Source organism: Phacochoerus africanus, chromosome 15 (genome assembly GCF_016906955.1).
Source record: "Phacochoerus africanus isolate WHEZ1 chromosome 15, ROS_Pafr_v1, whole genome shotgun sequence".
Lineage (NCBI taxonomy): Eukaryota > Metazoa > Chordata > Mammalia > Artiodactyla > Suidae > Phacochoerus > Phacochoerus africanus.
The window spans coordinates 110,054,873-110,068,462 of record NC_062558.1 but is presented as its reverse complement, the minus strand read 5'-3'; the positions used below and the strand labels follow the sequence as shown (position 1 = coordinate 110,068,462).

The 13,590-nt window shown below is 46.8% G+C and overlaps 1 protein-coding gene across 4 annotated transcripts in view; it reads left to right on the top strand.

Annotated features, from left to right (window-relative positions):
• HPSE2 (heparanase 2 (inactive)) overlaps positions 1–6,036 on the top strand; it is a 726,022-nt gene extending 719,986 nt beyond the window's left edge. For all 4 annotated transcript variants that reach the window (XM_047760831.1, XM_047760830.1, XM_047760833.1 and 1 more), the window contains exon 12: positions 5,211–6,036. In XM_047760831.1, the coding sequence (XP_047616787.1) occupies positions 5,211–5,376 (166 nt within the window). In that variant the 3' untranslated portion in view covers positions 5,377–6,036. The remainder of the gene's footprint in view (positions 1–5,210) is intronic.
• Positions 6,037–13,590: the final 7,554 nt, after the last annotated feature.

The window sequence follows — 13,590 nt, the reverse complement described above, 5'->3', positions numbered from 1 at the left end:
AAAACACAGTTGTCCTAATATTTGGATAATTTAAAAGCTCTCAGCAGCTAGGGAATTAAGAAAAATAGTTCAACATAAGCTGGATCATTTAGCATTTGGTTTGAAGAGTCACAGGCCACTAAAGAAGTAGCCAAATGTGATGAAAATCTGATAAGAGAGATTTTCAAAGAAGGAAACATGATCCTGGTGAGTGCCATCTGGAATTGGAGAACTACATGAAATAGCAGAAAGAGGTGTCAGGAGGCCTGACTCTGAGACCGAGCTCAGCCACCTATTAGCCATGGGACCTTGCCCAGGCTACCTGACCCTGAGGTTACAATAATAGCAATAACACTTGCCTGTGTACCTCACAGAGCTCTTTGTCAGGCACGAGGGAGGCTGACAGGTCTGTGGTGAAGGGCTGCAGTGCAGATCTCAGCTCTGCCACTTCCTGGCTGTGAGACTTAGGTGAGTCTTAGACTCCGCTAAACTTAGATATCTTCATCTGTAGGGATGCTAACACCTGCCTCCGTTGGTGGTTATAAGGATTAAATGTGAGAGTAAATCATAGCATCCTGTCGCTTGCATACAGAGTGCTCCAGAATCAGTGATTTTCGTCCTTAACATGATGTTTGCGAACGTAGAGATTGTTCAGTGCAAAAAAAAAAAGTGAAGGATAATTGGAATATTTAGTTTGATACCACGTAACTGGTAATAATAGTTAAAAACGTAAGCAGAAAAATAAAATGCAGGCCTGTCTGTGGTTATAATGAAGGAACTTTGTCAATAAGGACATGAGGGGACTCCAGGCCTGACAAAATTAACTCATGTTGTCTTAGCTAAGAGATGGTTTCTAGATCTTTTCTAAGGATGAACAGCACCAGCAATGATCAATGGCCTCATGTCTGGTTGGGATAAGGTACCTAAATGAGTGACTGTGAGAATCAATGATAATTCCTGTCTTATCTAACATCTCCAGAGCCACCGTGAGCAAGAGTAATTGGTACATTAATGAAATCTGTAAAGACACTCAGCAAACCTCCAGGGAGCCTCTTTAGAGCGTGAGAAACTCAGTCCGGGAATACCAGAAATAATGCAGAAGAGCCACAAAAGTCCATTCACTTTTTCAGAAAACATTCCATCCCAATTCTATGCCAAGAACCTTGTCAGGCACCAAGTGTTTAGGGCGAGAGACATGACCCCTTTCCTTGCCCAGCTCTCAACGCAGTGAGGGTAGAGTGGGTGAGTCTCTACAACCCAGTGAGCTGGTTATAGGTCACTTTGGGGTACAGGAGAGTCCACAGTGGGGCTCCTAACCAAGGGGTCAGAGAAGGTTTCCTAGAGGGAGCAACACGAGATCAGGCTACAGGGACCCAAGGCATTAGTCCCACAGAGGAGGAGGACTGGCCGCGTGCCAGGCAGAGCAAGCACCAGGCACGCCAAGGAGGAAATGGACTGCAGGTCACTGAATCTGGTCGTGCTGGGGCCAAGGGGTCCTTTATAATGTTTACAGATGTCACTGCCCTCTTACATTATGATAATTGTCCTTTTAAAAACCTCCTGCTTGGAGTTCCCTTCGTGGTGCAGTGGTTAATGAATCCGACTAGGAACCATGAGGTTGCAGGTTCGATCCCTGCCGTTGCTCAGTGGGTTAACGATCCGGCGTTGCCGTGAGCTGTGGTGTGAGCTGTGGCGTAGGTCACAGACTCGGCTCGGATCCTGCATTGCTGTGTCTGTGGTGTAGGCTGGCAGCTACAGCTCCGATTAGACCCCTAGCTTGGGAACCTCCATATGCCATGGGAGTGGCCCAAGAAATGGCAAAAAGACAAAAAAAACAAAAACAAAAAAACCTCCTGCTTGAAAAAAGCACGTGATGCCCGCTTTCTCCCCAAAAATCTATTAGGAATTTCATGACGGTTTTAAAATGAACTTGCGTCTTATTCATCCCAACAGTGTCTACAGGCATTTACGTTTGAAAAAATTTTACCATGCTTTTAAATGAATCTGTGTATTTTATCCCCAACAATATCTACTTACATTTTCACTTGAGAAATCTCTACCTCATTTATGTGCAGAACAACTGTTTTTCATTGGAAGCAGTCTGCTCATGCATATATTGATGTTGTCCTTACATTAACTGCGAGCCCAAGCCCGCCCGCAGAGGTCTGTGACCCACAGTGAGCTCTGGTTGTAAGGGGCACTGGTGGCATCCAAGACTAGAGAGGTGGCTGGAGCATGGCCAGAGCTCGGCGTCATCATCCGGATTACAGTGGAAGGGATGGGTATTGTTGGGAGTGTGAAGCAGTGACAATTGCAGAGGGCTCTGTCAGCCACGCTGCAAGCACAGGGGAGGAAGGCCAGGCCAAGGGCAAGGAGAGAGGTCACAAGGCATGTTCCGAACTAAAATAACAGCAGTGACTGGAGAGAAAGGAGCAGATCTGAAAGATATTAAAATGTAGCACTGGTTGGATTTAGTGACACCCCCCACCCCCACCGCCCCAGACCTGGCACTTCAGGGAGAAGCTTCCTGGCCTAGGTAATCTGATGGGTGGTGGTACCAGGACAAAGATAAAAAGGCAAAAGAAAGGACAGGGCTTGAGAAGATTTTGACTTTGGACATGGTGACTTTGAAGTTCCTGTGGGACAGCCAAGTGGAGATAATTAAGTTAGAATAAGGATCCAGGTTGAGATGCAGGTTTGGAAGCATGGACATAAGACTAGTAAGTCCTGGGTGTGGGTAACAGCCCCCAGGGGAGGATGTAGTGTGGGAAGCAATCAGGTTCAAGGACCAAAGGCCAGGAACCCCAGCATCTGAGAGCCAGGCAGATGGGAACAGTCTCCACGAAAAGGAAACCACATGCAGAAACGAAGGAGGAAAACAGAGATACTATTACACAGAAGCCAAAGGCAGACAGAGCTTTAGGAAAGGAGCCATGAAACTCATCTGTTCCACAGTACAAGGACCCACAAGTTTTTGCCGGAGCCATCCAGGAGGTGATTGGTGGGCTCGTGGAATCAGAGATCAGACTGGACTCTTAACCATGCTCCCTGGTTCTACCCATCCACCCCCAGCGTGAGTTAACTTTTTAACCAACCAATAACAAAATCAAAATGGGGCCTGTTGCAGAATAATCACTTGGTTTTTGTTTAGAAATGAAAGATCTTGCCTCTCACACTGTTTTGACTTCACAGAACCCAAAGATGGCGATACTCTGGGATCATCTGAATCTAAAAGGGTATTGCTTAACTGCTCAGGAGGAGGGCTTGCCCCTAACTCCATGTATTGGGAGGACCACTGAAGGTTTTCTTTCCCTTTTTTTTTTTTTTTTGGTCTCTTGTCCTTTTAGGGCCACACCCGCGGCATATGGAGGTTCCCAGGCTAGGGGTCTAATTGAGCTGTTGCTGCCAGCCTAGGCTAGAGGCGCAGCAACGCCAGATGTGAGCTGTGTCTTTGCCCTACATCACAGCTCACGGCAATGCCAGATCCTTAACCCACTGAGCAAGGCCAGGGATTGAACCCGCAACCTCATGGTTCCTAGTCAGATTCGTTTCCACTGTGCCACGACGGGAACTTCCGCTGAAGGTTTTCAAGGAGACAAGTGGTATAAATTTGAGTATGCTTTGGAAAGATTAATTAGTATTCTTGAACTTATATTTGATGGTGCACGTGTCTGATGGTTGCATAGTCACACCGCTTGGAGCTACATTGTAAAAATACGCCGCGAAGACCTATCCTGACCTCTTTTGTGACTGACCCCTCTCCTCACCCTGCCTTCCACTCCCGTGAGTAGGCGGTCTTCACTAGAGAGGGTCACGCGCGTTTAGAGCAGCATGTGCGGGCGTATTTGGTGAGGTCAACAGCTAGGCCTGACTTACCTGTTCACTCATTCCTGCTGTTCACTCATTCCTCAGTCATACCAACAAGAGGAGGGGCCTGCCGCCGCCTGTCAGGTCTGGACCGGGCCCAGACTGATCCATGTGGGGCCAGGCCTGGAGCCGTCCCTCTGCCCAGCTCTCCCCTGGGAGCAATTTACAGTGCCTTTATCTCTGGGAGTTCAGAGCTGTACCGGGCAAGGGGTCTGATGATCTCTCTCTAAACCTGTCTGTCACCAAGACTTCTATATCAATTTCTCATTTTATTCTCTTTATGGCTCAGATGATATCATTGCAGTGTTATCACACTGGAAGTTGGGCAAGGCCCAGAAACAGTTGTCACTGTAATGTTGACTTTCTTTTTTTGCCTTTTTTTTTTTGCATTTTTAGGGCTGCACACGTGGCATATAGGCATATGGATGTTTCCAGGCTAGGGGAATGTTGGTTTTCTGAAGGCGACTTACAGCCTTATTTCCAGCTGGTGGTCTGGTCCTGGCCTTCTCTACTGACCCATAAAACTAAGCTTCAGTCTGGGCACACAGCTGTCCAAGTCACTGCCCTGTTAGAAACAGCTGGGAGGTTGTCCGGATTCTGTACCACAGGCTAAGGCTGGGTGATGAGCCATTTCCCTTTGCTCTCTAAGACTTTCCCAGGGCTGAGCATGGCTGATACACAGAATAAAAGCAAGCAGGACAGGTGAGCAGGGATTACAAATGCTTACTCTGTCGCCCGCCTTATGTCCCTAAAATTGAAACATCCATTCAATATTAGATACAAAAGCTTATTTTCAGGTTAGAGAAAGAGTTGTTATATAAGTCTCTGTCCTCCTCCCCAGACACATGACACAATGTCAGTTCTCCCATCTCTCCAATAAATTAATGAAAGATGCCAGTAAATAAGAAAGTTCTGAAATCATCTTAAACCTATGCATCATCCCTCAGGTTAAAAACTCTTTAGAAGAGTCAAACCGAACTGCTGTTAGGATTTTTTTAAAATAGGCACGAGGCACTTTTCAGCTTGTGCAGCACTGAGACTTTTCACTTATCTAAATAAATGGTGTGTCTCTGGAACCAGACTACCTGTGTTCAAATCCTGGCTCCCGGGGCTACAAGCTGTATAGCCTTGGACAAGTCACTTAAGCACTCAAGGTGGAATGGGCTAAGGACAGTCCCTTTCTCAGAGCATTCCTGGGATGGTCGCCTGTGTTATTAAAGTGCTCGGCTGAGAGCCCGGGCACAGCAGGTGTAAGTAAGCGATAGCCGGGCGAGTATCCGACAGTCTGGGGCAATCTAGGGCTGCCCAAGCTTTGCTGCGATGGCTTCCTCTCAACTCAATAACGACTCTCTTTCTCACTCTAGGTCAGTGCAGCTGAACGGCCAGCCCTTAACGATGGTGGACGATGGAACCCTCCCAGACCTGAAGCCCCGCCCTCTGCGGGCCGGCCGGACATTGGTCATCCCTCCCGTCACCATGGGCTTTTATGTGGTCAAGAATGTCAACGCTTTGGCCTGCCGCTACCGATAAACCCCCTCACGCACACAGGTCACCAGCGAGCCTGCTGGACTGCTTTCCACTCTTCTACCCTAATGGTGTCAGTATTTTTCAGACCTCTCCTGAGCAACAAACCTGTCTCTGCTGCCCCATCCTGCTGGAGTCAACGTTGACTTGCTCCCCAAAGAGACAGCTATCCTAGCGTGAGCTTAGCCTAGGTAGATCACATCCACCCCAAAGGAAAGTGTAGACACCACCTGTACCTATGTAAGCACGAAGGTTTGCTTGTAGAGCTGCATGCACCCTTGCACCGCACCGCACACTCCCAGCACAGGGGAAACAACCCACCGTGATCCCGGTCACATGGCACAGCAGTAACTACAGACCTTAGTGTGCGGCTGCCGCCCTCAGCAGAAGATGAGGAAGGAAAAGACCTGGTGGACCTTCAAAAGCCCACTCCTCTTTGACGCCTTTCCTTTGTCTGTTCCCTGCTGTTGCCCTGGGTTTCCTATCACCTCCCCTCCCAGAGGGGAGCAAGTGGGTGAGTCAGCGCTGGCCTGCTGGGCGAGCTGTTTATGTAATTTCCCGGCTGATGTATGAGTGTGCGCATCTGGGTTTCTGGCAGTGGCATCAATCACTGGCTATTCCTCTGGGAAGCGGGTGCTTCAAAAGTAAAATTGCAATCATACTCCAGATTTTGTAAGAAGGTTCTATTCCTCTGTGAATCCAGATTCCCCCCGGGTTGGAATGGGAGTCAGATAATAATATTCATTGAGTGGAGAGCAATGTATTAGGCACCACAAAAAGCAATCATCATCTGTCATGTGGCTGCAAGGGAGAGAGTTTTAGTACAAAGAGAAAGCACACCCAACCACCAAACACACACACACACACACACACACACACACACACACACACACATCCCCGACAGAACGAATAATGATACCTGCCTTGAATTTGAGAGAATATTATTAAGGACTTGTTAGGGAAGCCCTTAATGGTTCGATTGACTAAAACTATTAAAAAAAAAAGAAAAGGATTCCGTCAGAGGTCATCACAGCTGTAAGACACAACGGAATCTAACCTTTCTGCCTCTTCCCAAGTAGCTGAGTGCTGTCAATGGCGTGTACCAGGCAGAAATCTAAGGTGGTCATGAAAGGACCAGGTCCGTGCTCTCCCAGACCCGCTTATCTGAGCCTAGAGCGAAGCTCTCCATTGGCCGTGTTGGGGAAGGGCGCTCTGGAGATGGGGGTCTGATGGGGAAACTGGAGGGTGGGAGGTGGGAGGTCCCGGGGTGGGGGGCAGGGGCCGTGGAGCAACTCAGAGTTCCTGATGAGGCCCTTTTGTGCTATTCCAGAGGTTTGCGTGGGTCTTTGCAAACAAGCTGCAGCTGAAATGACTTTCTTTTCTGTGGATGTGATTTTCCTTTGCAGGATACATGACAGGAATGATGCTTTTTTTAAGGAGGAGCTACTAGACCACGTGAAAGGGTTCCAGCAGAGAGTGATACAACTTCTGCTGCTGTGAAAGGATAGAAATGGCGGGGAGGGGCCAGGTGGTGGATGCCAGAGCCAGGGAGGCCATCTAAGGAGGAGTTGAGGAGCAGGACCTGATGTGCCCCATGAATGATAAGGAAGATTAGATGAGGGAGGAGGGGCGGACTCCCAGCATAGCAAACTGGGAATTTGGGAGAAGGAGGCCCTCAGGCTTGTGCCTGAAAGAGAGCGGGCTCGGTTTTGACAAGCTTAGCATCAGGTAGAGGAGGAAGGGTACCCAGGAGGTGCGTGCTAGGGACAGAAGGAAAGGGAGAAGCCCAGGCCCAGGCTGGCCTGAGCAGTGGTGGCTTAGCCTGGAAGCAGCTGCAAAGTGAGGAGCAGACCCTGGCAAGTCCTCGTCCCCATAGGGCTGCCCAGAGGGCCCCTCAGTTAGGTAGGCACCTCCCACTGACACTCAGCTCTGGGAGGGGGAGAGCAAAGTGCCAAGACTGGGAGTAGAAAGGCAGGAAAGAAGCAGCAGAGAAAAGTGAAGAAGAGAAAGGAAAAGAGAAACAGGAGAGTTTGTTTCCCCCTATTTTTTTATGCAGGTATCAAAGTCTCTTCTATATACTAGTGCAGGTACAGCTGCAGGCCCATCGGGAGAAGGCCCCACAGGCCAGCCCTGGGCTAGTTTGCTTTACATGCATGGTAGCCCCCTGAGGGAGTTGCTAATTCTTTTTTTTTTTTGTCTTTTTGCCTTTTCTAGCACTGCTCCGTGGCATATGAAGGTTCCCAGGCTAGGGGTCGAATCGAAGCTGTAGCTGCCGGCCTACACCACAGCCACAGCAACATGGGATCTGAGCCGCGTCTGTGACCTACACCATAGCTCACAGCAATGCCGGATCCTCAACCCACTGAGCAGGTCCAGAGTTCGAACCCGCAACCTCAGGGTTCCTAGTCGGATTCGTTAATCACTGGGCCACAACGGGAACTCCAAGGGAATTGCTAATTCTTATGCCTGTTGTTCCTCTGAGACTTGGAGAGGGTCTATAGTTTGCTTAGGGGCACCCAGGAGTGATTACTGAGCTCAGAATAGTCTGGAGCTTGTTCACTTACCTGCCCACCACTGAGGCTGCCGGATTCAGGCTCTCCCCTTCACCTCCTCATAGTTTCTGCTCATTCAGAACAGCCAGGACCTCGAGAGCTCCATTCAGACACACTTTCTGTAAATAAGTGTTGACTCTCAACTAAGCCTCTAAACTTGCAGAATATAGGTCGTCTCTGCTTCTTATGTCTTCACATATTGAAAGCTGCTCCTAAGAGGTGTAAGTTTTGTCTTTTGTTTTTTGACTTGGGCATTTTGCTCTTCTCGTTAACAAAAAGGGAGAAGGGGGAGGTTCTCTTGTGATGCACGCACTGGGTCAAGAATCCAGCGTTGCCACTGTTGTGGCTCAAGGTCGCTGCCCTGGACAGGTTCAATCCCTGGCTCAGGAACCACTACATGCCGAGGGCATGGCCAAAAACAAAAAAAGAGAGAGAGGAGAGATTCAATGAAATTTATCTTTGGAGTCCTGTAATTCTAACTTTGCAGCTCCTTCATGGAAGAAGTATTCGCATTGTTCAAAGAATACTGAGAAATTCATTATAACATCAAATTCTGTAGGGATATTTTAGTACAAAGCTTCTGTCCTGGCTTTCTCATTTTGGGGTGAGGGCTAACTACTAAATCAGTATGGATCACTCCTTAAAAGGGATTCACCTGTAATACTCCCCTGAGAAAAGACAGCTTGTGGCAAAACTCAGTATCAGGGAAGCAGCTTGTGGCAAAACTCACTATCAGGACGAAAGAGTTCATGGATTAGCTCCCCACCCCACCCCCATCAGATTTTCCCTCCCTAAACAAGACAGGGCCAAAATAATAGTCTTAAGACTTAAGAGCTACTTTATTTTCAAACCAAAGTATGAGCTTGTAGAAATGCTTATTTGAAAGCATAATAATGTATAATGGGAACTTTGGGCCTTTTGTTGAGCTGGTTTTCTCCTCCTTCTGCCTCTAGGAATGATTTTCTTTCTCCTTTCTTATCACAAAGGCTCAGAGCAAGTTCTTATTGTTATTTGAAGAGAACTTCTCCATTCTCCCTTGCCCTAAAAAAAGCTGCAACTGTGGGATATTAGCATTATCTCCAGCTGGAGAAAAGCTTGAACACACCAGACCTGGGCTTCAGAGAACCTAAGGCCCAGGACTCCTAGAACAGCAATTCCCAAGGCCCACTCGCCCTCTGTAGCCCCTGCCACCCTCCTCTATTGGGCCTTCTCCCGGCAGGACCCTCCAACAGCACAGAGGTTATTGGCAGATTCTTCCTGAGAGGCCCCACTGGCTCTCAGCACCAGTGAGGCTCAGCATTAGGGAGGACCCTGCAGGACTGTGACCGGCTGGGTGGCCCAGTGGTCTAGGCCAGACCTGGCACCTGCAGGTGTGCCCTGCCACCCTGCACTCAAGACTCCTGTGTTTGGGATGGATGCAGCTGAGCAAAACCAGGGAAAGCAACTTTACTTCTGAAAACAAGTGTAGAAGTGTTTCGTCTCTGCAGCAGCCAAGGCAAACCCGGTGGATCACTGACAGTAAAACCACTGGGATCGAGAAGGACTTCAGTTTTTGAAATAGCTTAGAACATACAAAATAATAGAGATGTGGCTTGGAGAAGGCAAGGGAAGAGAGGGCATAAACCCTTCCCTCTCCCCAACCTCAGCGCTACTGCCCCACCCTGAACACTGCCCATTGCTCTTTTCCACTAACTTCTCTCCAGTTCCACAGCCTTGCCTCGCCTCTGTCAGCCACTCTATCCACAACCTAGACCCCAGGGAAATCTGGTGTACTGAAAGGGAATTAAGTTTTGATTGTAGAATAGTTTGCAAGCTTTTCTTAGGATGTACAGAATTACAAATAAGATAGTAAAGATTACTCAAAGAAAAAGGGTTATAAGGCCCAAGGGCATTAGAATCACTGCCTCTGAGTTCCACTAACAGTTCTGGACCTGCCTTCCTCTGCCAGGTCCTGGGTAGTGACTAGTCAGGTATTCAGAAGGATCAGAGTGACGTACCTGGGACTTGAACCCAGTTGGATTCTTGTTGGACTGGCTATGGCCAACTTTTCTCACCTGAGTTGCCCACAGCCAGCTTTCTCAAGGTCCCGTGTGTGTCTACAGAGAACCCTAGTGGTGCCTTCACCCAGGAGAGAGTCCATCTCGGGGTTTGGAGGAGCTGACCAGCAGCTCTGATGAACAGTGAGTTGAGCTGTGACCAGCTTTGGCTGCAGAGGTAAGTGGCAGAGCCAGTCACCATCCACGCAGGCACTGCCTCTGAGAGCACTGCTCCCCCTCCCTCACCACCCAGAGGCTTAGAAGTTTCTCTTCACCTTCCCAGACTAAAGCAGAAAGCCACTGACTGTTATCCTAAGGGTGATATTTCCAAATATCACTGAAGAACAGGAAAGCCAAAATACAGCAAACCAACTGCTTTGACACCCACTTCCTTCCAAACACCAGGGCAGCCCCAAGAGCCCAGGGAGCACTGAGGAGGAGCTGACCAAGTCCCATGGTTCTGGTTCAAGACTAAACCCCACTGTCTTGTGCACCCGGTTGAGAAAAGGGGGCCCTTTTTTACAGCCCCCATCATGCACATTCGTCTTCTAATTATTATTCATGAAAATATTCCAGGACTCTTTCAAGTTATAAATGTTATATAATAAATTATATTTTTGCAAGAAGCAAAAAGAAACCTCCTTAGTTTTACCCATCTGGAAGTTGACAAAATGAGTACAAAAACACCTCCCCGGGAAACACTCTTCTCTGTGCAAGAGATTTTAACAGCTGTAATATTTTCTTCCAGGGAACAGATTTTATCAAGCTGGGGATGGAAGAGAGCTTGGGTCCATGAGGTAGTTTATATGTTGAGGTAATGTTTTGTAAGCAATAAAACGTGGCTACTCTAACATTCTGTTCTCAGGGTGTTCTGTGGGAAGAAAGAGGCCACTGTTGTCTGTGTTACACCTTGACCTTAATACTGACCACCTGATGAACTAACATATGCTGGCCATCTTTGATTTCATGGTGTGCTACCCTCTCCCTCTCCCTTCTCCCCTGCAAGTGTTGCTCCATAATCAAAGTTTATTTCTGGCTAATAGGTCATGTCAAGTTCAGTTGGTGATAATGGGGTAATGTGGGCAGCAGATCTGTTCCATGTAGTCCTGTAGGGATCCAGACTGATGTAGTCTTTCTGTGGTCTTCAGCCTTGGCCTCCAAGGTTGCTATGGCATCAACATGCAGCTGGCAGACAAGGAGAGTACGCAGGATAATACAGGAGTATTTTAGGGGCCTAACCTGGAACTGGCATACATTCTACCCGATTCCTTAGGCCATAAGTCAGTCACATGATCCCATCAAATGCTGGGGGTCTAGGAAATGAAATCCCTGGTTGGACAGTCACTTCCCAACAACAATTATATTTTATTGCTATAGATTGAATGTCTGTGTCTCCCCCAAAAATTTACATGCTAAAATCTAATTCTCGTGTAATGGTATTTGGAGGCGGGGGTTCTGGGAGCTCCTTAGGTTGTGAGGGTGGAGCTCTCATAAATGGGATGATAAAAGAGACTCCAGGAGTACCTGTCATGCCTCACGGGAAACAAATGTGACTAGTAGCCATGAGGATGCAGGGTCGATCTCTGGCCTTGCTAAGTGGGTTAAGGATCTGGCGTTGCCGTGAGCTGTGGTGTAGGCCAGCAGCTGCAGCTCCGATTCAACTCCTAGGAATGGAGCCTGGGAACCTCCCTATGCTACAGGTGCTGCCCTGAAAAGACCAAAAAAAAAAAAAAAAAAAGGACTCCAGAGGGCTCCTCTGCCCCTTCCACCACATGAGGCTGTATCCAAGAGGAGATATCCTATGAAATAGAAAGCAGGCTCTCATTAGACACTGAATCTTCTGTAGCCTTGATTTTGGACTTCCCAGCCTCCAGAACTGTGAGGGAGGAATAAATTTCTGTTATTCATAAGCCTCCCAGTCTATGATATTTTTGTTATAGCAGCCCAAATGGACTAAGATATTCAGAAAAAAAGGAGCATGAAACATCGATGGACAGCTAGACCAGAAAATGAACAGATGATACTGGGTCCCGCCAGTCGATGTGCCATCAAGTGACTGTTATATACTATGTATGGTGATATCTGAATTCAAAGGATTTTTAAAATATATTTCATAATGAGCTAAAGGAGCTTTCTTTTCCACCTCCCCCATTGCTAAAGTCCTGCCTCTCCTAATACTTGGCTGACTTTGAGCAAAAAAGAATCTCTTAAATAGTACACAATAAAGCACAAAGATTTCTGTTCTTCGAAAGTCACTATAAAGAAAATGAAAACACAGTAGTTCCCATCATGGCTCAGCGGAAACAAATCTGACTAGGAACCATGAGGTTGCAGGTTCGATCCCTGGCCTCCCTCAGTGGGTTAAGGATCTGGCATTGCCACGAGTTGTGGTATAAGTGGAGGATGTGGCTCAGATCTGGCATGACTGTGGCTGTGGCTGTGGTGTAGGCCAGCAGCTGTAGCTCCAATTAGACCCCTAGCCTATATGCCTTGCATGCGGACCTAAAAAGACAAAAGAAAACAAAACAAAAAAAGAAAATGAAAAGACAAAGCCATTGGCAAAAGTAAGTAAATAAGATAATAATAATGCAAAACAGATATCTGATAAAGGATTTGTATCTAAATATCTAAAGAAACCATATAAACAGTAAGAAAAACAATCCAGTTTAAAAATGGGCAAATGATTTGAATGCTTTACCAGAGAAGAGATAGATAACATATAAGTACATGAAAAGGAGTTCAATATCATTAGTTACTTTAAAAATTGAAATTAAAACCACGCTGAAATATACTGTATGTCAATTATACCTAAATAAATAAAATTAAAACACTGAGCTAACACTATATGTCTACTGGAATGGCTGAAGTTAGAAAAGGACAATATCAAGTGCTAAAGAGGCTGCAAAGCAACTAAAACTCTCAGTATTGCCCCCCAGGGGGGTGTAAAATGGTTCAGGCACTTTGGAAAACAGTTCAGCGGTTTAATATGCATTTAAATCTACACTTAACCATCCACCTGGTCATGCTACTCCTAGCTGTTTACCCATGTGAAACAAAAGTGTATGTTGACACTAAAATCTGGACATAATTACAAATAGATAAACAGAATTACATCAAAATTGAAAACTTCTGTGCTACAAGTGATACCATTAAGAAAGTGAAAAGACAGAAGTTCCCTGTGTGGCATGGTGGAAACATACCTGACTAGTAACCATGAGGCATGGGTTCGATCCCTGTCCTCGCTCAGTCGGTTAAGGATCCGGCACTGCCATGATGTGTGGTGTAGGTCACAGACATGGGTGTGGGCTGGTAGCTGTAGCTCCGATTCAACCCCTAGCTTGGGAACCTCCATATGTTGCAGGTGATGCCCTAAAAAGAAAAAAAAAGTGAAAAGAGAAACCACATAATGGGAGAACATTTTTGCAAATCATATATCTAATAAAGGGCTCAATAATTTTTAAAGGCAAAGGATTTGAATAAACATTTCTCCAAAAATATACAAATGGCCAAAAATCACATCACAGCATCTAAATGAAATCACAATGGGCTATCACTTCAATCTCACTAGGATGGCTAAATTAAAATAGGTAATAACAGATGTAGGTGAAGATACAGAGAAACTGGGACCTTCA